This window comes from Phallusia mammillata, chromosome 6, assembly GCF_965637545.1.
Source record: "Phallusia mammillata chromosome 6, kaPhaMamm4.hap1.1, whole genome shotgun sequence".
In the NCBI taxonomy this organism is placed as follows: domain Eukaryota; kingdom Metazoa; phylum Chordata; class Ascidiacea; order Phlebobranchia; family Ascidiidae; genus Phallusia; species Phallusia mammillata.
In genome coordinates, this window is record NC_137257.1 from 682,813 (window position 1) to 707,750 (window position 24,938).

Genomic DNA, 24,938 nt, shown 5'->3' on the forward strand with positions numbered 1-24,938 from the left:
TCCTAAATTGTCGTTTTGTGATTAAAAAGCCGACGTAAGGACTTTACGATAGATTAATAGATGTTTGTAGAAACAAGCACTTTCGTATTTTGATCATCTACGCCTCCAGCAAGCTTCTATGTAGCATCGATTGAATAATTACAAAACGATCGATTAGGAATAGTTCTTTCATCTCACTTATCAGCTTCGGCAACTGGTCGATCACACAAGGTCAAAAGGTCAAGTCCTGCACGGTTTATTAATGCGACATGAGGTACAAAAACAGAAAAGGGAAAAAAATAAACGACGAAATAATGAACCCGAACATAAGAATGGGCGCCATACACGGAATGGCACTGGCTGGTTCAGCCCACGGGATATTGAACTAATTCTGGTAAATAGAAATCAAAAACGAAACATTTGCAACTCGTCGCTAGATGGGGTGACAATCGCAAAAGTTGTCTGCGAGAGAAAACTTAAAAAAGGGCTGCGTGCTCGGCGCCGTACAGAAGTAATCGCCACTGTGCGGTTGCGGATAAATTGTTGGCTCTGATTCTGAAGGTGCGGATCGCGCGAAACGTATTATTGCACATTCTCGATTTGGGGAAAGTCCGGCCGATGATTTTCGGCATTTCATTGGCAGAAAAAAAGGCGGAAAAATTTTCATCGAAACTGAATGGCGGCCACGGGGTCAAAGTTCACAGTAGGGGGGATTTACCGGACGAACGGAAATTCGAGAGAAGCAGCACACAAAAGAGAAAAAGGCGGCTATGCATATCACGTGAACGCGAGAGAAACGCGACAAAAAAGGCAAAAACGGAAATTTCATCGAACCCTGAACGTGACCGCAAAAAAACTTGACCTCGAGTAACCCCATTCCGGGATCACGTGATGCTGTAGTTGACCTCGAGTAACACCGCACCCAGGTCGTGTAACCTCGAATGACCCCTGAATCAAGGTCACGTGGCGCAGTGGCTGACTTCGAAAAGGACGGAAGTGATTGTGGAAGTGACGTTTGGTGCGAGGAATTGTGACATCGACAATGACAACAAACGAAGTTGAAATTTCACAAAACCAGGTCTGGAATAAAAAGGAAAGCGTTTTAGCCGAAAATTTCGCGCAAATTTTGCAGCAATAAGTAATAGTTTGATTGGGTTTACTGAGCGAAAATTTGAGTTTCTATTCCAACAAACACACGCTGTTCACAATATAACATAATAATACCATGGAAACTATTTTTGCCAAACTCAAAAGTTGTTAAACTTTTCAATGGGGAAGAACTTACTTGTTTTCGTGAACTTGAGCGAGGGCCAGCAATGTTTTAGCGCATTTCAACATCATGAATGGAGTTGTGTGGCAATCTATGGGAGCCGACGGTAACATGCGTCTGTGGTTGATCCCGTATTCCTCTGATTCCTGCAAATGAATCACAACATAAGAAGTTGACTCGAGGAATTTAAATAATGTACATCAAATGACTATAGGGAAGTAATCCCACAACAGCTATCTTTGCTGCAGATAATGTACATTATTTCGCCCCGCAAAAGCCAGATAAATTCATAACTGGGATCAGCTCTGGGATTCGAACACCCGACAGGGGTCTTTCCGGGACTCGCGCTCTCCCAACTGAGCTACACAGGCTCAGTGGTGAATCCGTCGAAGTCGAATCACAAGCTACGATGCTGACATGTGCAGCATACGAGCATGCAATCGCCAGATTGATCAGTAATCGTGTAAGCTTAACTATTCCCATGCAACATAGATTCTTCCACAAAAGACATGTATAGCAAACTTACCTCCAGAAATGAGATGAGACCCGATAATGATCCTTTCTGCAAAGCGATCGCCCTTGCAGCGGTTACGTCACCTGACGATAGATTGCAGAGAAGGACAACCGCGAATTCACGCATTGTCTGCTCCTTGCGATCGCACAATAAGCCAACCTGGAAATATAAATGGATTACAATCAATATAAAATAGGAGCGTAATGTGCCTTATTAAAGAATATTATGATCCTCGGTTAAAGTAAACATCGGTTAAACTGGATTCAGTTAATCCGGATCTTTGCCTAATTTGGACGAAACTTGAAGTAGGCTACAAATGATTTGTAATGTGGTAAGGCTTTAACTAATCGACATCGGTTAATCCGGACAATTTTTTTGGGTCCAAACAGGTCTGGATCAACCGAGGTTTGCTGTCGTAAAATGTGGAGCACATTATAGTTAAGTGAAGCAACTATACACTTGCGCTGTAAACAAGACTTTCCCCCTGCTACACATAAATATAGCTGTATGTTTTTCTGCAAAAAAGTTAAAATCAATATAGTTTTGTCGTTGACTTTTAAGATACTTGTAACAATTCCAACAAACAATTTTGTATTTCGCCGCTTCAGTGAAACTTACCAGAAAGTTGAAAAGCTTCTCAATTCGACTGAAAGGTCTCGTGGCAAGAATAAGATCAATGTTGTGTTCCTTGATTGTCAGCTTGGTGAGAATCTCCAGTGATAATCGCTGCGGTGAAATGTATTGTGGTCTGCAAAGAAAAACAAAAGGTTGGAATCTAATCTTTTTACAGATCGAATACCAATGTCTGGAAGTTTAACAGCAATTTGTTTCAGTTCATGAACAACACTCAACTATTATTTAAACAAAAGCAAATGTCCTTGATTGCCTTGAGTCCTTATTTTGAAATTACAAGGAGTTGCTGAAACAGATTGTTTTTGGCAATATTAAGGCATGTGATATGTCAATGCTCGTATAAATACAAAGATTTGTTAAACACGTTTGTTTCGTTTCTTATAAAAAATAAATTTTGGCTGTCCTTTTGGGGTCCATGTCGATGGCAATCCTACTAATATATATTCCAACAATTATATTTTTTTGATCAAAACCAGTGAACAAACGGGCTGCTAGATAAGACAAGGCGATGTAAAAACAAACTGTTGGGTTTAAATAGTTGAAACTCACCGAAGTTTCCCGTAGAAAGTGTCATTGGCATCTGATGAAGGACAAACCGACCAATGTAAGCAAGCTTCGATCACTGCAAGCGCTGTGTGGTCATCCGGGAGTTTGGAGAGGTCGAGAGCATGAGCAACGTTGGAGAGGATCACCAGCGAGTCTTCCCTGATCCGATGCACGCAATCCCACCACCAGGGGTCGCTGTATGCCTTCCTGCAATCTTCGTCGTCCTCATCGAACACGGTGGCGCTAAAGAGCGGCCGCTTCTTGCTCGTTTCGGAGAAATCACTCTTCCCGGTGTCCGGAGCAAAGAGCTCAGAAGTCCGCGTCTTTTTAGCAGCGAAGTCGGAAGACTTTAGGAAGTACTTGGTGCTTGGGATCCTTCCTCCAACATCCGTTTGCTCCCGATGGTCCTTAAAGACGGTTCCCTCATCTTTTGAGCTTTCCTCTTCATTTGTTGGCACGTGACGAGGTCGCGTCCTGTGTTTATGACGCAACAATAACGAGCCGGACACAGCGCGCATGAGACTTCGGTGCTGACAGATGTTGCGCGAGTTCGTGGGAACAAACGAGAGACCGCGGATGATGTTTGAGATGCACTGGAGTCTGTTCGAAAGCTCTTCCAGTTTGTTGCAGGTCTTGGAAGGCACAACACTTCCAGAGAAGATTTCCGACATGCTCCCGTCACTTGCGAGCGCCTCATCCTCCAAAAGGATCACGTTCCGCTCATCCAGCACTTTCTCAACGCGGTAAGTGACGCGTGACGAAGGAGGAGGAAGTATGACGTCATCAGGCTTCTCTTTATCGGATTCTGGATTTTTCACCTCCTCAACCTCCTGTTTGATTCCCGCTGCATCTTCCACGACGGGAGCAGGATCAACCTCCATCCCCGCATCATTACTCGACTTCGCATCAGAGGAGCTTTCATCAGATTGGATCCCGTTGCACATCGGGTAACCGTCCTTCTCATTTTCCTCCTTGATCTTAATCTCTTCACCTCCCTCTTCAACTGTGACGTTATTGTGTTTCTTTATGACGTCAAACTTCACTGTGATATCACCAGACTTGTTTGTGACGTCGTTCAGTTTATCAGAAACGTCATCGCAAGATTTTGTCTCCGCGTTAACTTTTTCTTCGACTTTCTTTGCAACGTCAACATCGGTTACGTCACTCTTACTGACGTCAACATCAGTTACGTCACTCTTACTGACGTCATCGTCTAGTGACGTAGTTTGTTCTTTTGTTTTTTCTTCAGCAGGTTTCGGGGCTTCTTCGGATTTATCCTGATCCTCATCAGCTGCAGGTTTCGGGACTTCATTTGTGTCCTCATCCATGGTGGAGCCTCCGTGGATGTCGTACTCATCAGGGAAGAGCACGGAGCACGGGATCGAGAGGACGTCCTCCAGTGTGGCCTCCACAACCACAAGGGACTGATCAACATCCGGACTCTTCTTCTGGGAGGAAGTTGGATGAGCAACACGTGATATATTGAGGACGATGTGGCTGAGGTCATCCTGAAGGTCAACCTGCACACGAAAATAGATGTGAACTCCAGCAAAACTAAATATCAAGTTTATATAGCTCTTTTGGCAAATGTATTTTTGCATTCAGTGTTATTTACCCTGATGAAGGCGACCTGTATAGGGCGTCGAAACGTCGGAATTAAAATACATTTGTCAGAAGAGCTTTATAAAGTAGATATTATGCCTGGCAGCAATAGCTCATATATAACTAAATATATTTCGTGAAAAGCGTGAAAGTTCACGAACAAGTTTTCACCTCATGTGATGTTTCCCATGAATCGGTTCTGTCTATCACGAAGGGATCCGTCCTCGGTTCAACTTTTACTGGAATCGATGAAAACCGGCTGCAATGTTTCGACAACAGCACGCAATCTGAAACCCGACGTTGTTAGTTTGATGTGAAAAACAGGTTTAGAGTTTAACATGAGTTATTAAATGCAAAACACGTTAGAGGTTCACCGTTTCTGCAAGGCACGGACCCCTAAATAAGAGTGTTGTACTGTATTCCACAAACGTTACAAACAGTTGTTTTATTACGGAACTATGAAAATTGTTTAATGATGAAAATAACGGATCAAACAAACGTAAAAAGCGACATGCTTTATATTTCAAACGTTTCGGCAAATGCTCATGCCATCATCAGTGATATTAAACTTGTTATTCTGTCACCGAGTAAAATCGGTTGACTGGCTTCTATGAAATCTTGAAAGATAATTCGTACAGCTATTGGTGGAATAATTTGCAGTGGCACTTAAAACTTACTTTTCCGTTTCCGTCCCCTGTTTTTAGGTTTGCTGGTGAAAGTGTAATCCGGCTCCAACTCGGCGCAAGGTGGGATTTCTTTTCCAATATCCGATGTTAGCGTGTGACCAGCGACACCTAGTGCTTCAGTTTCACCCGGAAGGAAGAACAGCTCACATAAACATCTCCTGTAGAGGTACGCAACATTATTTAACGTCAACCCAAGCGAAGTTTGACAAAATACAGGGATTTTTATATTTTGCATCAGGGGTCTGCGGGCCACATGCGGCCCTTTGATGAAAGTTGTGCGGCCCGCAGAGACACTTGGATTTTAAATGTACTTGCAAACGAGTCCAACTATTAGATATTTTTGAACAGATTAATGCGCCCGGTGCTATTTTACTGCGACCTGACAATAATGCGGCCAGAATCAAATGCGAATTTTACTTGTAGTTAAGTATATTTGATACGCAATAAAGTAAAACCACCTTGTGTTATATACAGGTGCGGCCCGCGATCTAATCATGATAATTGTATTTGGTCCCACGGTGACAATGGATACACACCTGCTTTACATGATTTGTAACTTTGCAAGCAGAAATTTTTTATCAGCCGAGTCGTTAAATTCAACTAAAGCGGTTTCACAGTGGTTTTTTGCAACCTTATTGAGTAACGAAGATCGTTCGCAACCCGCTTCACGCAAAACCACACACGTACCTGTAGTGTTCAACCAAAGCATCGAGCAATCCAGGCAGTTGCGCCAATTTCATCTGAGCAACGGTTTGTTGGTCGTAGAGGAAAACTGTAAGAGCGTTGAGTGCCCACGTGCTTTCCACCAGAAGTCCACTCTTTAGTGCCATCACTACGCGCCACGCCTCCACCACACCCACTAAAAATCACGTGAGTTAGATACGTTTGAGGTGGCTTCCCAATATTCATAGCTATATTTGCATGTCTTGAAACATGGTGGTACATAACCAGCGGTGGGGTTTAAATTGGTTGTCAGTCATATTTTTCAGCCGGTTCTGTTACAAAAAGTCCATTGAGAGTAACCAGTAATGCTAACCGGTTCGCTGATCTCATAAAATTTCGTGAGACGGTTCTGTAGAACCGGTGCGAAGCAGCTGAATCCCACCACTGTACGTAACTGCAACATTTCCATCGCATAAACTTTTCTTTCAGTAAACGGAACATTTCAAAATTGATTTACAGTCGTTTTAACTTAGTCAAATCAACAGACTTGGGTAAAGTTACTCACCATCTTTGCCGGATTTTTTCAGCATCTTCCCCAAACGAGGCATCGTCGCTTCAACAGAACCAGGAGGAAACACGGATCTGGAATGAAAAAGAATAATGGCGTCACAATACAAAAGCGCGATAGTTTACAAGAAAAATAGAAACATTTATATGATTGAAAAGGTTAAAAAAACACGGTTTAACAGCGGTCGCAAAAATTGCGGGCAAATCTTTGGGCAAGCAAACCCACAAAGACGGTTGTAGGGACTTGCAAACATTTTCAAATGCTTAATGCTTATTTGGTAAAAAATAAATTCGCAGATTTTACAGGTAATTTAAAACTTACAGGTTTCAGCAGAAACGCCTTTAAAATATTTTATCTTAACTGACCTGTGAACTTTCCGGTAAGGGACGGGACTGGCCCCTCTTTGTGGGGTATGTGGGTCCCACCTTCTCATGGGGTCAGACTTAAAACTCGAAGAAAGCGACATTGGGTTCGGGCGTCTGTTGAACACGTGACGGGGGTCGTAGGGGGTGTGGGGGCGAGGGGACATTCCCCTAGATCGCTGGTTGCTAAAACCGGAGTAGTTCGGGGGTATTTGGTGTCGGTGCCTGGGGTCGTGGTCGGGTCGGTATGAGTGACCCATGGAGTAGGGACTGTCCATCCTTGAGGGGGAGGGAATGTCCTGCAAGTAGAAGTTGATTTTACTTACAATGCGGTCGAATTGGACTTTCAAATCAATAAATCTGCAGACACATTGCACAATGCATCGACTTATATGGTCTCACCAGTGCAGCTGGTGACGAAAGATTGGCTCTATTGAGTATTTTGCCATCTAATAGCATTCTAGTATGTTGGGAGCAACAGGGTAGAAACCCATGCCTCACCTAGTCTGATCGATGCCACAACTGGACATAAACCACAGGAAACAGACTCACAATCCAGAGTAAACCGTTGGATGGCAACACTAGCCAATGCGACCTATCTTTCGTCACCAGCTGCACTGATGAGACTTTATAGGTCAAAACAGTGTGCACTGTCTGCAGCTTATCAATTTTTGGCTTGATATTTGTACATTAAATTATTAAAGTTTGGTAAAAAAACGGACAATAGTTTTGTTCATACACACGTGCGTCCCTTACCGGTCTGTTGTATTTATTGGGTGGACCAAGCACGTCAGACGAAGGTCGCTTCACCGGGTAGTGCTGGTTGGCATGGTAACTGCCGTGCGGGCCAGAGTAGGGGGGCTGTGGGAATGGAAATGAAAATTAAAACATAAAAACAAAAATAGGCTATTGCTGCAAGGCATAAAGTATAATTAAGTATTGCTAATCTAGCATTTGAATTTTGTCTTGCAAGATATGCCAAAATCCTGATGAGGATGTCTTGTATGATTATTTCAAATAAAACGGCCGGATGAGCAATATTCGGTTATAAAAACAAAAGCACGAAACTGATTTGCCGTGAAAATTTGCCGAGTAGGGGGGCTGGAAAAAAAATTGAACATTGAGACTTTTGAAAGCAAATCATAACATCGAAAACACAAGGACTGATCTGCTGTAGAAATAGCGAAACCCACCTGTCCGGAGTATGATGATCGAGATGGTAGAGGGTGGCCTGGAAGGGGTTGGGGGTAAGCAGGTGAACTTCTCGGAGATGGGGCTTGGTGTGGAGTTCCCGGGGTTAAACCGTGATGAGACTGGGGACGCATGTATGGCGAAGGGCTGAAGAATTATGCTCGTGTTAAATCTGGGTAAACTGGTAGTCAACTTATAGGAAGGTAAGTATGTGACCAATTTAAACTTAAAACAGGCGTGTGCAACCTTTGTCACTGTGGGGCCAAATACATTTACCAGAATTAGATCGTGGGCTGCACCTTTATATTACACAGAGTGATCTTACGAGCACGCTCGGTGCATTGTGACGTCACAATCATTCCCTATTACTCGCTAGTTTTGTAGCTTTCCAAGGTCCCTTACGTAACCAGCGGTGTAAGCTGAATAGGCCCCAGGAGTACGCGTTTTTACACCATCTTATGGTCAATTTCGTTCTTGACACCCTTTTGAAAACTAGTTATGTATGTTAGCAGGACATGAATATGCAAATTTAATGCTCGGGTCAGTTTGTGCAACTGCTCGGCCGAGCACCGAGCATCAAAAACAGCGATGCTCGGTACCGAGTACTCGGGTTCTGGCTCGGCTCGGCACATCTCTAACGGGCACATTGATCTGTGCTGAAAAATATACAATAACTGGACTCGTTTGCCAGTACATTAAAATCCAACCGGGCCGCACAACCTTAAATCGATGGGCCGCATCTGGCCCACAGGCCACAGGTTGCACACCCCTGCTTTAAAGCAATGTTAACCATCATTTAACTTCAAAAACAAGAAATAAACCAACCTGTTAGAGTAGACAGGCTGGTTAGGGGGCATTCCTGGTCTTGGGGGATACCCTCTCTGATAGGGGTCATGTGGGGGTCGGTGGTGCTGAGAAGGAGGTGGGACTTGTGGATAACCGAACGACCCCGGTGGGGGCTGGGGAGTTCCCTGTTGTTTTGATGGTTCGTTGAACGGGTTCCCAGCTGCTAATGATGCGTCTGATGGGACCGGGGGTTTTATAGATGGGTTTGAAGCTGGGGTGCTCTCTTTAGATGGCTCTGTTTCATCAGGAATAGGGGCTGGGGTGATGCTTTGTGGGGTCTGGCTCCCGGACATCGAAGGGGCTTTCTCAACTGGGGCAGCTTGTGAAGTTGGAAAAGGGGCTGGAGTGGGTCCCTGAGGTCCAGGATAAGCACTGCTTGGGTGGCTTGGTGGGTAACCTGGCATTGGACCCTGTCTGGGAGGAACACCCCTTTGCATAGGATGGGGAGGAGGGTATGCTGCTGGGTGGGGAGCATCTGAAGTTTGGGGTTGTTGCATATATCCTTGGGGTCCATATTGGGGTCCACTTGGCTGGGGTGGGTAATGTCCCTGGGGGTAAGCCTGGCTGGGGTACCGTGGTTGTCCTGGAGACGGATGTGGGGGTTGAGGTGGGTGACCACTTGGCTGGCTGCTTGGAGTTGGGGTTTTTGACGTCTCATCTTTTTGTGCTTGCTGCTCAGCTTGGAGCTTCTTCTTACGGTTTGCCTCAATTACTCTGTGAAGTAAAATTGTTGGTAATTGATATGATGTGTCATATGAAACAATGAGCAAAACCTGGTATAGTAAACCTTGGTTAATCAGGACCTATTTAAACCCAAAAAATGTCTGGATTAACCGATGTCGATAAAGCCTTACCACATTACACATCATTTGTAGCTAGAGTTTTGTCCGAATTAGGTGAAGATCTGAATTAACTCATTTCGCTTTAACTGTGGTTCACTTATACAATTTATGGTTTAAAATGGTAAACTTAGTTCAAAAAACGCTGATATAACTTCATATTCTATGTTTTACCAAGCATATTTATCATCAAATTTTTGTTTCCAAATATTGGTTTGTAATTAAATGACTTAGCAATATTTGAAACAGTTTCATATTTAGATTTTAGTGAGAAAACCCCTGATAATACTTCATGCTTTATGTTTCACCATGTAATCTTGCCACCAACCATACAAAACGTTGGTCTTTCGCAACAATTCAAACAGTTTAATGTTTAGAGTTTTCGAAACGTACCTTGCCATTGCTTCTTGTGGTTCTTCTTCACCTCTTTCCACCCGACACTCGTACCCGTACAAATACTTACAATATTGCTTCTTCAGTGTAAAACCTGATGTAGATGTTGATCCCAGTCCCATCTGTGTGCTGATGTCCGTCCACTGCTTGCTCTCAGTCACCTGTTAAACAAATCTTCATTTAAACCTCCGTAAATATATTTTTACATCTGCTACACTGCTATTAAGGTGAAACAACTTAAAAATGGCCCAAAAAGATTTTTTTAATGTGCCGTAATGAGTAGTTCTATTTCATTTAGTAACATTGTCAAGAAAAAGACTAGGACAAGCTAAGTTCAATAGTTTTAAGTAAGCTTCAAAATTGGATTGAAACGCCAAAATCATGATTCAACATAGACAGACAAGTTTTTAAACAGCATGCCGAGTTTTGCCAAGTTCTGTATGACTGCATTAATATTCCGAATACCAAGCCAATCATATGATTAAAAGAAATACATAAAAAGCCATGACAAAACTGTAGTTTGAGTAACTAGAAGCATCCGTTAACTTTATAGAGCTCTTCTGGCAAATGTATTTTTATTCCGACGTTTCGACGTCCTATACAGGTCACCTTCATCAGGGTAAATAGCTCTGAAGGCATCCAGTGTATAGGATTTTGAAACGTCGGAATAAAAAATGAATTTGCCAGAAGAGCTCTATAAGCTTGATATTATGCCTAGCAGCAATAGTTTATGTACAGAAGCAGCTGTATTTTTGTAAAATCTAAAACAATACAAACAACAAAACATTGGTCAATATATTCACCTTGAGCCAGAATCCCCGTTCCTTCACGAGTTGATAAAGACGGAACAAGTCGAGAGTCTTTCGTCCCATGAGAGGAGCATTTTTCAGCGGCAAATCTTTATCGTCCCAATATTTAAAGACGCTTTCGATGAACTCTCGTCTGCCAGGTTCATCCGTCGGCTCAAATAATGCGTTGAGTTTCTGGGAAGCTGACCTTGCTGTGGACTAAAGGGGAAAAAGTTTACATAAATTTGCTGTATTTGAATAGGATATTGATAAGGCTGTTAGGGCAAAATATCTCTCAAAATTTCAGGACGTTTTTCATGATATTAAATTTACTAAGTGTAAGAAGTCTTCATCCACCAAGCCACATATTGGTGATTGTCATTTCAGGTTTGTAGTACAAGTATTTCACATGGAATGTTTCACAAATAAAGTGACTTCCATAGATAAACAAGTATTCCTAATAAACACAGCACATTCAGACCGGAATTATATGTATTAGATTGGTTAGAAATGCCCAAATGAACAGACATTGACAATTTTTTTATGGCAAACAGTACAGATAGCCAGTTGAAAACTTGCACAAGTGAAAGTTATAACTGCAAAGCAACCTAATCAAACACATAACTGCCAGAAAACTTGTGTGTATAAAATACATCATGCAGACGTTTCAACTGCTCACAACTTCTCTGGCAGCTAAGTTTTTGATTAAATTACTCTTCAAGTCCATGTATAGTTCCTTAGCAAAGCAACTTACTTTTGGTTTTGGTGTTTCCTCCACAGGTTGTTGAGCTGGTTGCGAATCGTATCCACTGTACCCACTCACAGGAGGGGCAGGGTAACCCTGGGGGTGCATGGGTTGGTTGGGGTCACCATGGGGGTGTGGGTAGTTTCCAGTGTAACCTGGGTAATGTCCTTGAAGTGGTGGCCCCGACTGTGGGTACCCAGCGGGGTAGTTTGATGCTGGTGGGGGCATGTGCTGCATTCCCGGCTCACCTGAAGGGCTTCCCATTGCTTGGGGTCCCATTAATCTTTGTTGGTGGTTTGGCCCTGGGGGCCCTGGGTGGGGCATTCGGGGATAACCCATATTTGAGGGGTACATTTCCCCACCCTGCTGCACACCGTGGTAATTGGGACGTCGCATATTTGGTTGCTGGGGTTGTTGTTGCTGTTGTTGGGGGTAATACGAAGGGGTCCCAGGTTTCGTTGGTGGTGGAACAGGAGTAGTCCTGCAAAAATTAATACTTAACATTCTCTTTGTTTATTGTGCACTGTACTAGTCGCATCCAGTGTTATTTACCCGGATGAAGATTGGACGTCGAAACGTCGGAATATAATTACATTTGCCAGAAGAGCTTTACAAACTTAACATTTGTAAATTGGCCTCTGAGGTTTTGAAAATATTATGTTGACAAAATTTTGTACGTAGTCTTGCTACCAGGACAAGTTGTTTTGTGACAGATATTTCAACAGTTTTACATTGTTAACATTCTGGTGTTTCTTACCACAGTTTTCAAAAGCTTGCTAAAAATGTAAGATACTAACCCTGGTTGTGCAGTGTGTGCCGCCGCTGCCATGGCTGCTGCCGCCGCAGCCGCTGCTCCCTGTCGTCCCTGCACCTCAGTTTGAGGTGGAAGACCTGCCGACCCCTGACGTGATGGTCGTCTCTCGCTTGGGGCAGGTGACGGGGTGTTATAACCTGTCGAAATATAACAAACTTGAAATTTGTATCCAATATTATTGTTTAGAGGCAGAAATCACTTTGAGTTTTCAGAGAAATTAGAAACTGCAAAATCCATGCTGTTCAGCCACCTCAACAATGAGTCAGTAAATCAAAAACAGAATCCAAACAAAAAGTTCCACACAAAATGATCAGTATTTCAACAATAGGTGAGAAAGGAGAATTTTTTGTCACAAATGAAAACAACAAGTACAGTACACCTTGGTTTATCCGGATAATTACCTAATTCAAACAAAACTTAAAGTGAAAATGATTTGTAATGTGGTAAGGCTTTTAAGTAATCGACATCGGTTAATCTGGATCTTCGACAAATCCAGACAAAATTTTGGGTCCAAACTGAGCCGGATTACCCAAGATTTACTGTATATTAGTTAATCCATTGTGTTAAATTTATTCAGAAGTCTGAGGTTTATATTTTTGGTGTCTTATGTAAACAATTTGATCTTTAGACATTAGTGTTAATTATCCAAGTGTTAGATCTGTACCTTGGTGTATGACATGGTGCTGTTGAGCCATACTGTCATAGTAGGGAGCACAGTTGCCTGCGTAACATGCACAGTGGTCAAAAACAGGTGCAACATAAAACTTACAACACAGCAAACAAATAATCACAGCAAACCATGCAAATTTGTCCACTGAAAATTACCTGGTTGTTGATAACCCGGAGAAGGTTGGTTCTGACTGTAACTCGGAGTTTGTAACGATTGTTGAGCCGCGGCTGGTTTGCCTCCACTAGGTGGACCTAGAAGTACAAAAGTTAATTAATGTGTCCCATTCATGTGACTCTCAAGTGGATTTAAACGGGTGTAACTGATGTGACTCCTCAATATCACTGATGGCATGAGCATTTGTCGGAACGTTTGAATAATAAAGTATGTCGCTTTTTACCTCTATTTGGACTGTTATTTTCAACATTAAACTTATGTGTCTCATAAAGTTCAAGCAATTTAAATGACAAACTAAATCTCTGCAATCACCAAATATTGTTCATACAAACTACTGGGAAAAAATGCAAACAACAAAGGAACAGAATTGAAATTTTGGGCAAATTTTGAGCAAGTTGCTGCATTGTAATTTCACTTCCAATCGTCAAATACATTTAATTTAGAAAACTCCTGTCGTATTATACAGTTTGTGACAAGTATTTTTCCCACCTGTTGGTCTCATCATCGCGCCACCGTGATGCTGGGGAGTGGTCGGGTACTGCTGGTTGCTAGGATACATTTGCTGTTGCTGTGGCGACACCATATGCTGCTGCTGGGGGTATGCAGGTTGCCCCTGGTTACTATGCTGGGGTGGGTAGGGTGATTGCTGGGGTCCGTGGGGTTGGGGTGGGTAACCCCGGTAGTGGCCATAACCCGAACCTGAAAGACATACACGTTTGTCATTATAACTTGTCATGTGGTGAGGTATTTCCTTCATCAGACATCATGTAGTGGTCATTTTAAAAGGTAAGAGTCAGAAAACTATGGAAGAAGGTAAAAACCGGAAAAGGCAGTTCACAAGCATCCACATGACCCGAGTGAATTATGAAAAGTTCTTTCTTCACTTTAAAGAAACATTGATAAATTATTGTGGATTTTTCTAGCTTAGGCCCAGCCATATAGGAATGCTTGGGCGACTGGTTTGATTTGGTATAACGCCTTCAACTGGCATGGCATGGGATTTGTGATGATGATGAGTATTAAAGTGAACATGTACTTAAAGACTGAACATTATTTGTTGCATTGTTGGCTGCACAAACTTAACAATAAACAATAAAATCAAACAAATTCGATTCATACCATGCATTGGAGACTGCCCAGCTGATTCAGAGGTTTCACTGGGAGGGCGCATGCCCCCCTGTTGGTGTGGAGTGCTCGGTCGAACCGATGGGGGTGAGAGGGGATTTACCCGGGGCTGACCAGTTGAGCTGGGTGAGGAGGGAGCAGGAGACGGACCCCGAAGCTGGGCAACTGATGGGTGAGAGGGGTGAACATGGGGCGACTGGGACGCAGTCATTGGGGATTGCACTGAAAGTTAAAAACTCGAATCTAAGTTTGATGAGACCTTTTAGATTGAAACAGTGTGCACTGTCTGCAGCTTATCGTCTGTTGGTTTGATGCTTTTGCAAATTTAAGCCATGGTGAAAATTGTTGATGATCATTACCATTAGCAAACTAAAGTTGACAAAAATTCTGGTTGATCAACATTACAATAGTCAGTCTGACATACAAGCTGTTGCTGCCAGGTATAATTTAAAGTTTATAGAGCTCTTCGAGCAATTGTATTTTTGTACCGACACATAGTTTTTACCCGATGAAGGCAACCTGTATAAGACGTCATAACATCGGTACAAAAATCTAATTGCCAGAAGAGCTATATGAGGTTGTCAGTTTTACATGGCAAACACATCAGTTGTTCGTTTGGTGTGCAAAAAATGTTTTAATTGTTTTGTTTCATGGAAAGCTGCATAGATTTGGTTCGACTACAATGCAACATTGATATCTTAAAAACTTGCAGTAACAAAATCACAATGTCCGTAAAGTATTACACAGTGGTTCTAAAAAACAAACATGTGTACAAACCAGAAGCAGAGTGGGACGGTGGCATGGGTTGTGGGGTTCGACGGTTGGGTGACATCATGTGTTGTTCGACCCCATGTGGGTGAGACGGGTCCGATGAGGGTTGGGATGGGGCAGGGGTAGGGCCAGGCATCGGTTCCTAATAAATGAAAGGAAATTAAAAAAAAGAACTCTAAATACGGAAACTGGTTCCCAAAAGGGTCAGATAAGTTTAAACATAAAAATTGGACATGAGTTTCCATCTCCATACATTTAAAGATGTTGGTTTGTTAAAAATCATTTTTTGAGATCAGTAAAAAATTCTAAAGCGAAAATGTAACATTCACAAATGCTGATTTGTACATTAAGTTAAAAAACTCCAAAACCTAGACAGTAAACACTGGGAAGTTTAAACAATCCATGAAGATTTGGTGCAAATTTTTTACCTCTTTTGATTTTTTCTTTACCTGTGCTCCAAAGTTTTTGGAGTCACCACTAGGGGGATTGGCTTGCGTTGCTCCATATGATGTTGGCTGAAACAAAATCACACATTCACTAAATGCAAAGCTGCTTAAACATGTGGCAAAGAAAACAGGGATTTTCTGACATTAAAATTTTTTTTTATTTTTTATTCTATGCTTGGTGTTGGTCTGTATGAAGTAGACTGAAACAAAACATTCACTAAACGCAAAGCTGCTGTAATGTGTGGCAAACAAAATAGGGGTTTTCACAAACTTTTACACCAAAAAAAATGTAAGTCTATGCTTGGTATGGTCCATTTTTATTCAAGCTTGGGCATTGGTAGAATTTATAGCACACGAGAAATTCTGACAAGAAACAACAAGCCAATATATTTGTATGAAAGATGACGCAGCGCCTTGTGCCACTCTCACTCATTTGAAGAATGACAAAAGAATAATAGCAACTAGAACAGTGTAAAGTAACATACCGGATAGTTGTGTGAATGCGGTGGTCTCTGTCCGTAGTAATTCTGATGCTGCTGTGGGTGTTGCTGCATGTAACCAGGGTAACTTTGCTGGTATCCTGGGTGTCGAGATGGGTTACTTGAAGGGGGATACCCAGATGAACCCGGAGGTGGCATATAAGGGTCATACTGTTGTTGCTGAAATATAACAATCATGTTAGAAGATGTAAAAACCAAATGGCCCAAACTGTCTTGTTCGATAACACAATACAGATGATATTTTAATTACAGCTTTCAACAATTGCCACCAAGGCATTTCAATGTTCTGTTGTTTAATCTGTTACATAAAACACCACTAGGAGGAAAAGTTGCTTGTTTCATAAAACTAAACTACTTCACCATTTCAACTTAATATGAAAAGCACACAATAGAAAAATGTCCACAAATTTTTTTATGCTAAGACACAAGCTAGCATAAATCCATGGAGAATATATAAAACCACTAACTGTACCTATTGTCTAACATTTTTAATGAACTAAAAATCGGGTAATTGCAAAACAAAGTCATGATAATCATCACAGTCTTTTAACACCCTTACTTGGTTATATGGAGCCCCTTGTGCCGCTTGTGGTGGGTATCTCATCTGCGGGGCATTAGGGGGGTATCCTGGTTGCTGTTGTTGAGATGGGTACTGGGGTTGCTGTTGGGGGTATCCACCCATCTCTGGCTTGGGTGGGTGAGAAGGGGGAGCCCCTGGATACTGAAAAAACAAAAACAAAATAGATTTTATTCAAAGTGAACAAAATATAAAACAACAATATTTCTACAGATCTTTTTTGCATTTTCTTTTCTTTGCATCTTTTAGTATTGCTTGTTGCAATTATTTGTTTGTTTTTTAGAAGTATTTGTTTCTTCTTTACGTCATTTAGCATTGCTTGTTACAATTGTTTTCTTAAGAAAGCATAAAGTGTGCTATAGTAAAGCCAAAAGGTATTTTATCACGTTAGGCAATGAAGCCCAATGACCTGACAACATGAGTCCAACACATGGTATGGGAATATTCCAGGAAATTAAGTGGTTTGGCATAACTCCGGTGAAAAGGTTAAGTCAACAAATCGAACCAGTGACGGAAATGTTTGGGCGGGAAATGTCAGTTTCAAGTGTCAGCACGTGGTCACCGATGCACGGCGCACATGTTGTGGAAACAATACAAGATTATGACGTAACAGGCGGAAAGGAAACAAGCCGCGCGCGAAGGGGGGAGGGGGACGACCCAACGACACCGGGCGTGTTCGGCTCCTTTCATGTAATAAACAATATTGTGACTGCAAAAGGAGAAACGGTCGTTGGGCATTCCAACACGACACGTGCGCTTAATCTGATGTAAATAAGGAGTCACGTGATCACAAATGCCGGTTGCTGACGGAAAACTGTCACGTGACCCGACGGCGATAATGGATGAGTTCTGCTGCAGTTCGCCGGGCATGTTGGATGAGAGGTAGTGACGGGGTTCATCACGGATTTGTTGAATGCAAATTTGATGTATAGCGATTGATAACCTTCGTCATCGCGAACACAAGTTCGAATTTGCGGCGTAATATGTAAATAAAACACGTCTATGTGACGGGGAAAACACTTGTAAGACGCGATTCGCCTACAGAACGATGACAAGGACAAAATGGCAAGCGCTGCAGAAATAATGGTGTCTTACACATATTTGCAAAAACAAAACAGTTTATATTTTGTTGACTTCGTAAATCATGCAAGTGCTATTTGCAAAATAACTGGAATATTTTGACATATACTTTTTTCAATATAATTTTTTACAGTCAGATAAATTTGTTTTTCATCTTTTCAAGCAAACCAATTTGAAGTCCAAGCTAGAAAGTACAATGGTTTAAAACCGTTTGGAATTTAGCAATTTCAGCACAGTAGAGTACGTTAGTAATTATGTAATATAAAACACATGTTGACATCAGAAAAAAAGCTGGTTTGAAATAAAGTTTGAGGGAAAGAAGGAAATTTAAAATTGTCTGAAAAGTCGCTTGACTACAAATAAAAAACAAAACTGTTGACAAAGTGTTTTGATTGGGCTGATTTGAACGCTTTATTTCTAAACGATTCTCACAAACAAAAAAAGTGATGATGAGATTCTCATTTAGAGCGAACCAAGGTTAAGCAAATTTGTGAGTGGTAAAATTATGGACTAAACAGCGTGTTTTCGTCAAAATTCGTGTTTTCGCCAACGAAGGGAGGCAAAAAAACAAGTCGAGACGTTAAAACGAAAGCTCCTTCCTCAACGAGAAACGCCATAAGCAAGCAGAGCAGCACAAGAGCAAAGAAGAAACAAGAGGAGCAGAGGGGGAAAAACGTCTCGTCACAAGCAGGCCACGAAGAGAGAGTGGGAGAAGAGAAAGAGCAAAGGAGCATAAAAAAGAGAAAACGGGAGAAGGGAGCGGGTATGAAAGGAAGTGAAGCGTTGACTGGTTCTCGACCGAAGCATGAAGTAAGAGAATTCGTTCCAGCTACGAACAACTTAACAATCCTGTTATGCTGGAATTAAGACTTTGCTGATCTTTTTTGCTGAGCGATTTCAAGTTTTTTTTCCGCAACAAACTACTTTTTGCGTTTTAAAGAGTCATTGTAACGTTCCACAAGCAAAAAAAAACGTCGATTAATTATTGCTAGAACATGAAGCACAAATCGATAACCGAACGTCGTATGGTGCAACAACAGCGTATACTGTAACATGGCGAGATACATGCAATAACATGTAGCCTTTGTTGATTTTAAATGGCGCCATCCACACATTGAATAAGACAACATGCGAACAATCCAAGCTACCATGGTAAACCTTAAGTTTGCCAACAGACCCACAGACCTTACATTACATCTAACAGAAGATATAAGATCATGAAGGCAGCTTAGGTTCAACAAAACAACAGACGAAACATCATCTTCCACGCAAAAAGATTTTATGTAAAACGACAGAATCAATTGACAGTTTCGAAAAATATCCACAGAAATACAGAAAAAAAAGATTTTTGAATGTTTCATTTTTTTTAGAAAATTAAATTTTTGGAAATAAAATTTTTTAAAGCAATCACTCTGCATCAATCCAGCCGCCCGACTGATCCAACGGACACATTTTGCGATGTAAGCCCGCCAGTCAGCATGAAGGGACTGAGTGATTGATAGAATAGCCGGTCTCAATCTGAATGTGATATCAATTCACCGCTGGTATGTGTGGAGAAAGTTAAGTGGGGGAAACACCGGATGACGTTATGAAATCACCCATGTTTACGTCGGCGGACCGCGTACGAAGGTCACACAAGGGCGATAATGTGGGATGTGGCTGGCGGTTGCGCTCTCAGCGACTCCAAGCAAACCTGCCTAGCTGTTCATCGGCATTGTGTTACAGTGGAGATACCGATACATTAAATGATTTTGACCGCGATTTGAGAGGAAAAAATTTGCATAACGCGTTGATGGTCGAACTTGCAGTCATGAAAACAAGTTTTTTTTTTCCACGAGTTTCAACAAACTTGCTTTGGATCGCCAAAAACGTCGATAAATGTTCGTTTGTTCGTTTGAAGCGTGCCACTGACATCAACATGCACATATGAAATTTAATCAAAGAAAAAACGCAACATATGTAAGTTTAAAGTGAATGATACAAGAGCTAAGGTTGAAAACGTACAACGTTCGTAGCAATAGCGTGAGGTGGCGTGTGAAGAGACGACCTGCGTTTGACGTTGAAAGATTAAAATAAAACTTGGTGGTGTTGCATTCGCGAGCAGGGGTCGCATTCATTTGACCTTCTGATATGTCGACGCCGGCTGTGTTGCGTCATAATTGGCGCTAAAAAATCCCCAATGTTGTAACCCGCACCGATGGCGTTCTTTTGCGTCGTTGAGTTCGAGTTGTACACCGCGGGCGAGCGACGACACGAACAAGTTGGAATAAGTGTGCAATTTGCAGCCGCAAAACTCGAAGGTTTTTTCTGCCTGAATGGCACGATAATCGTTACCTGCCGCACAGAACGAGAGTCTTACGGATAAACTACAAAGTGACGACGAGCATTTTTTACTTGTCGAAATCGGCTACGTTTAAACATTGGTAAAAACGCCGTCCGCTTTAATCAACCCAAAAATGAGCTTGCACACAAGCGCGTTATTTTCCTTTCTAATACGGTTTTGTAGTTTAAATTTCGGAGAAGCTCGTTTGAGTCTCCAGTTTGGAGCCAAGACGATAAGTTTTACTTTAAGCTTGACTGCATTTATGCGCTTATCATACATTTTCCACGGTTTGTTGGGCAAAATCATTTTAAATCTTCAAAAACAAGCCGTACGGATTACACAAGATTGACTTGGTTACAAAAATTAATTGTTTAATCCCTTTCCTGCTGCGAATGAAATCTCAAATTTTCCGCCTTACAAACAATGGGATAGCAAAGAAAATGTTCGAAGTAACGAACTTTGGCGAAGGGAGCCGCTTAAAACGATGGAAACGGTTAAGCAATTAAAAGGCGGTGGTGGTGGTGTAGAACCTAGCACTAAGGCAAAGCGTTTCGAAACATAGTTTACGGATAGCGGACCGCGGGATGATATGGGAGATTTTTGCCGACAACGTACGAGCTTTGGCGGTGCTTAAACGATGCAAAACCGCTAAACAATTAAAATACGGTGGTGGTTCATGCGTAGAACCTAGCTATAAGGCCACCAATGCGTTTTCAAACACAGTTTAAAAATTTTGGGCATCGGGCAACCGGATGGTATGGGGGATTTTTTGACGGGCTTCGATTCCAGAAAACACAAAGTGACAAAAATAACGGATTTTGTAGTAAAGGCGTGGGAAAAAAAGAGATGTATAGTGTCTGCAGCGGCCCCACGCAACACCGCAGTAACACTTAAGGCCGCGCGCAGCACACACAATTTGGGGCGCCTGCGCACATGCGAACGTGCGTGCGGACGCATTCAATCAGCTGGGTGCCCTTTCATTGGTGATCTCAATCTGGCACATTTTTCAAAAAACACATGAGTGACAAGTTCGCTGGAGCGAATAACACCTTCCATCGCGAAGTGGCTATGATCGCTGAATGCACAAAATTAGTGAATACATAAACTACTGCACTTAGTGCTTCATGGAAAAGTGCTTTTTTTGCAAAGATTCCAACACCCTGCCTCAAAACAGATACATAATGCAAAATTAATTTTTTCATCAAGCCCAGAAGCCCAATTCCAATAAAAAGTAATGATTTGGAATATAATGGAAAACTTTTAGGGAATGAAATATTTTAATGTGATCTTTGAAAACAACAAGAAATTCCTTCAAAAAATCCTCCCACAAATTAGCTGAGCGGAACATATGATTGCAGCAAGCTTTTTTGCTGTCGATAAACAAAAAAACAAAACCAAAAATTTTGCAAATATCACAAAACACAATTTTATAAAATCTTTTTTATATTTTGGAGCACTTTAAACAATCAACACAACATCCCATCTCAACATTGTCTGTATTGGCATTCCATTGAAGAAAAGTAAATAAATGTTTGTGCAAACAAATCCTCAAACCAGCAACTAAAAGATTTTCCATTCAGACAATTATCAGTCAATCAGCTGATACTATTGTTGACATACAAGTGATTGTTGTCAGTGTGATGTCACAATGGGATCTCTTTATTTGAATTTGACACAGATGTGCTAAACACAATAACAACAACAAATCTATTACTGCTTTCTTTACTTTTTGACAACTGTGGATTGATTAACATACTTCACAAATGTCCAACAATCTTTGCATTTTATACTCAGAAAAGTGAAAATATTACAAACACTTGTTGTATGACATGGCTAAATTTAAAAGTAGATTATTTAAAATCTACCAACAAAAATAGTATTCTTATCATGAAAAGCAATTTGGATGTTTTTGTTGTTGGACAGCAAAAACAGAACAAAAATGTGTAAATAAAATATTCACATAACTCCTTTTACCTTATGCTTACAGCCTTACTATTATCTAAAAGGCCTCCTAACTGAAAACATTTATTGGTTTGTATAATGGACTTTCTAGAGTATGTGTATTTTTAATGTACTTGCCGTACAATAGTAGTTTGAGTTTAATGTGGGACATACAAATACAAAACAACCACAATCAAGTGATCTATGGAACACGGTAAAAGACTTGTGCTCTCAATTTTACTCTGACAATATGTAGCCACATTTTGTCAATAAGTGCTTGTATCTTACCATCATTGAAGCTTAATATTAGCCAAATAACAAGAAAGATTTTGAACATCCAGAATTACTTCACCTAATTTAAGTCTTGAAGAACAATTTGATAATTCATACCACAAAATTATTTACGAAACCATAGAAATGTGTACCTGGGGTCTCGCTTGCCAATTTTGCTGCGGCTGATTTTGGTTGTATTCGCCTGGCGTGCTGCTGTGGTTGTTGTAATGTTGCTGATTTGGATATCTCGACGGTGTGGTGAGCAACTGGTTTAATGTAGGTGTTGCACTGGCATTGGGATACCTTGCCGCCATTGGTGGATAATTTGGCCCACCATGCATTGGCCTTGCACCATTTTTAGGCATATATCCACCCTGACTGTGGTTATAGCTGCCATAGTTTTGATATGGGGCACCCTGGCCAGGCTGTGGGCCATTTATGGGGGCTGTGTTTGTAGGAACTCCGTTTCCATACGATCGTGAGCTGTTATAAACTTGATTAGCTGGCAAACCGTTTGCTGCGGGAAGCTGTTCCGAATGTTCGGTCGATTCATTTGCTGTGCTCGACATCGTATTGGTGGGGTCATTCTGTTGTAGACCTGACGATTTGCCCGGTTGTGGTGTCCTTGTTGCTTCGTCACTACTTTGTTTCAAATTGCCACCACCATCGTTCACAGTGTTATCAGTTTGCTGGTCTTTTACGCACTCGCCGTTCTCTTTGATGCTTGCTGTTTCGGCAGTAGTGCCAGTGTTGGTTACCATACCTAATACGCGGTGAACAGGTCACTGACAGACTAATCCACTGCGCCAACAGCGTCAATTTTCTGCATATGCTTCCTGTCCGAACAAAAATTCACGATTACCGTCTGCGTACACCTTAAAAACATCCCTAAAACGCGAATGGCCGAGCCTGGTTAGCCTGTTCTTGCTCAACTAAAGCGCGCCATTACGCCGCCATGCAAACCTTTCGCAGTTTGAATGAATGGGGCGACATTGGCTTTCTCCCCTTATTTTGATAACCAGCGTCTTCACTAATTGTTTCTGAATACTAGAGACATTGGCACGTGTTGTAAGTACACCGTGTAGGAAGAGCTCGGAGTCGAGAACTGCACAATGCACAACTGCACTAAACACTTGGACCGACTCGACCACCGATTTCTTCTGAATATTCATGCGCATTCAAATTAGTTTCAACTTTTCATAATTTAAACCACTAACGGTATAAAACACAAAACACTTACAATGATTTATTATAAAACATAGTTTAAAAGATATTTTTAGTAGTTTTACTGTAGCATTTTGCTGTAATAAACAGTATAAAATACCGCGGCAGTGTTGGAGCGCGGAAGAACACTAGTAAAATGTGATGATTCGAGGTGCGCAGCGTCCGAGGCGCGGCCCGATGTAATAAGTGTCGGCTGTTCCATTTTACTCCCTCGCAACGGGTCATGTGTTTTCGTAATTACGTTGGTGCTCTCGCAAGATAATCCTAACATGGGCTTTGCCTGTCGTCAGCGCCTGGCTCTGATAGCAAACCTAGTGTGTACAAGGCTAGAGTAGCACGCATTTTCGTGACATCTCACTTTGCCAGGCCGCCGCGCATCCCACTGATATTGACGACTGTCACGGCAGAAGACCGCCCTGACTGTTACTCGTGCAAAACCTTATCACTTCTATTGTAGCGATAAAGTACGAGGTACACGCTATAACTTACACAGGGCTTGAATATTCAAAATAAAATTGGAAAAAAAAATGTGTGACATCTAAAATAATTTGTTCAAGAAAAAAAATGTGGTTGAAAAATTAGTAAAAGTATTTGACGCGTCAGTTCTGTGATATGGCGAGCACAAAGCCTGCTTGATTTATTGCTTAAGGGCCCCGAGCGTAAAAGGCAGCACTCTTTCGATAAGCGCGCCAGCGAAAACAGAGAAAAATAAACAGACCAGCGTTTGCCTCCCGGGTTCTGCGACCTTTCGACGGGCAGAGCAATAGGGAAACGCCAGCTTTATTACACCGTATCCTGCCGCGTCTCTGCGGCTGTTCTAACGGCTGTTCCGCGTACACCACAACTCACAGCGTGCCTTCATCAACAAAGCACAAAATCGCGCGGCCTTGGCGCATTCAAACCTACTCAAATGTGGTCATTCGATGGCAAATTTCATCGCGCATTCGATGGTACCATCAAAAACGGACTTATAGGCCTTTAAAGGGTCTAAAATGGGGCCAAAACAGCGGTAAAAGAGGGAGTGAAGTGCTGGTTTTCAACCGGTTTTGAGCGCGGGGAGTGAAACAGTTGAGCGAGCGAACAGCCAGGCTGGCTCGGTCTGTTGCCTGTCGAAGCTTTTGTGTTGCGCACCCAGCAACGTTCGATGCCTGCTCTGTCTGACAGTTCCCCCACAACAAAAAACACGAACGGTCGTGCTCAGAAGCGAACTGTAGAGGCAGTAAACCTTACGACGGCGGTACGGCCTCTCTCCGCGCTATACTGGCCCATTCAAAGTGGATTACTGTACTCCATTTGCTTATTATAGCCGAACGTTGAAAAGCGGAACGACCAGCGCGTAAATTTACTTCGTTGTAGCTCGTTGAACTGAATCATGACGTTCGTTATTCCGAAATG

At 42.0% G+C, this 24,938-nt stretch overlaps 1 protein-coding gene across 2 annotated transcripts; it reads right to left on the reverse strand.

The window, feature by feature from the left end:
• Positions 1 to 219: 219 nt before the first annotated feature.
• Positions 220 to 23,384, reverse strand: LOC145234648 (AT-rich interactive domain-containing protein 1B-like). Of its 2 annotated transcripts, none has more exons than XM_080099361.1 (25): positions 22,472 to 23,384; positions 16,685 to 16,846; positions 16,111 to 16,284; positions 15,629 to 15,694; positions 15,186 to 15,321; positions 14,403 to 14,630; positions 13,773 to 13,982; positions 13,265 to 13,360; positions 12,423 to 12,576; positions 11,635 to 12,106; positions 10,896 to 11,099; positions 10,093 to 10,253; positions 8,840 to 9,574; positions 8,017 to 8,161; positions 7,580 to 7,684; positions 6,827 to 7,122; positions 6,459 to 6,535; positions 5,918 to 6,089; positions 5,222 to 5,388; positions 4,716 to 4,831; positions 2,946 to 4,462; positions 2,382 to 2,511; positions 1,776 to 1,922; positions 1,265 to 1,395; positions 220 to 1,059 (listed from the first exon to the last, which is right to left on the reverse strand). In XM_080099361.1, exons 1-25 carry the CDS (start codon positions 23,078 to 23,080, stop codon positions 939 to 941), a joined length of 6,531 nt encoding a protein of 2,176 aa, XP_079955487.1. In that variant the 5' UTR covers positions 23,081 to 23,384; the 3' UTR covers positions 220 to 938. The 2 variants fall into 2 exon arrangements, with proteins under 2 accessions (XP_079955487.1, XP_079955486.1); XM_080099360.1 differs by having other exon boundaries at positions 15,608 to 15,694.
• Between the last annotated feature and the right edge of the window lie 1,554 nt (positions 23,385 to 24,938).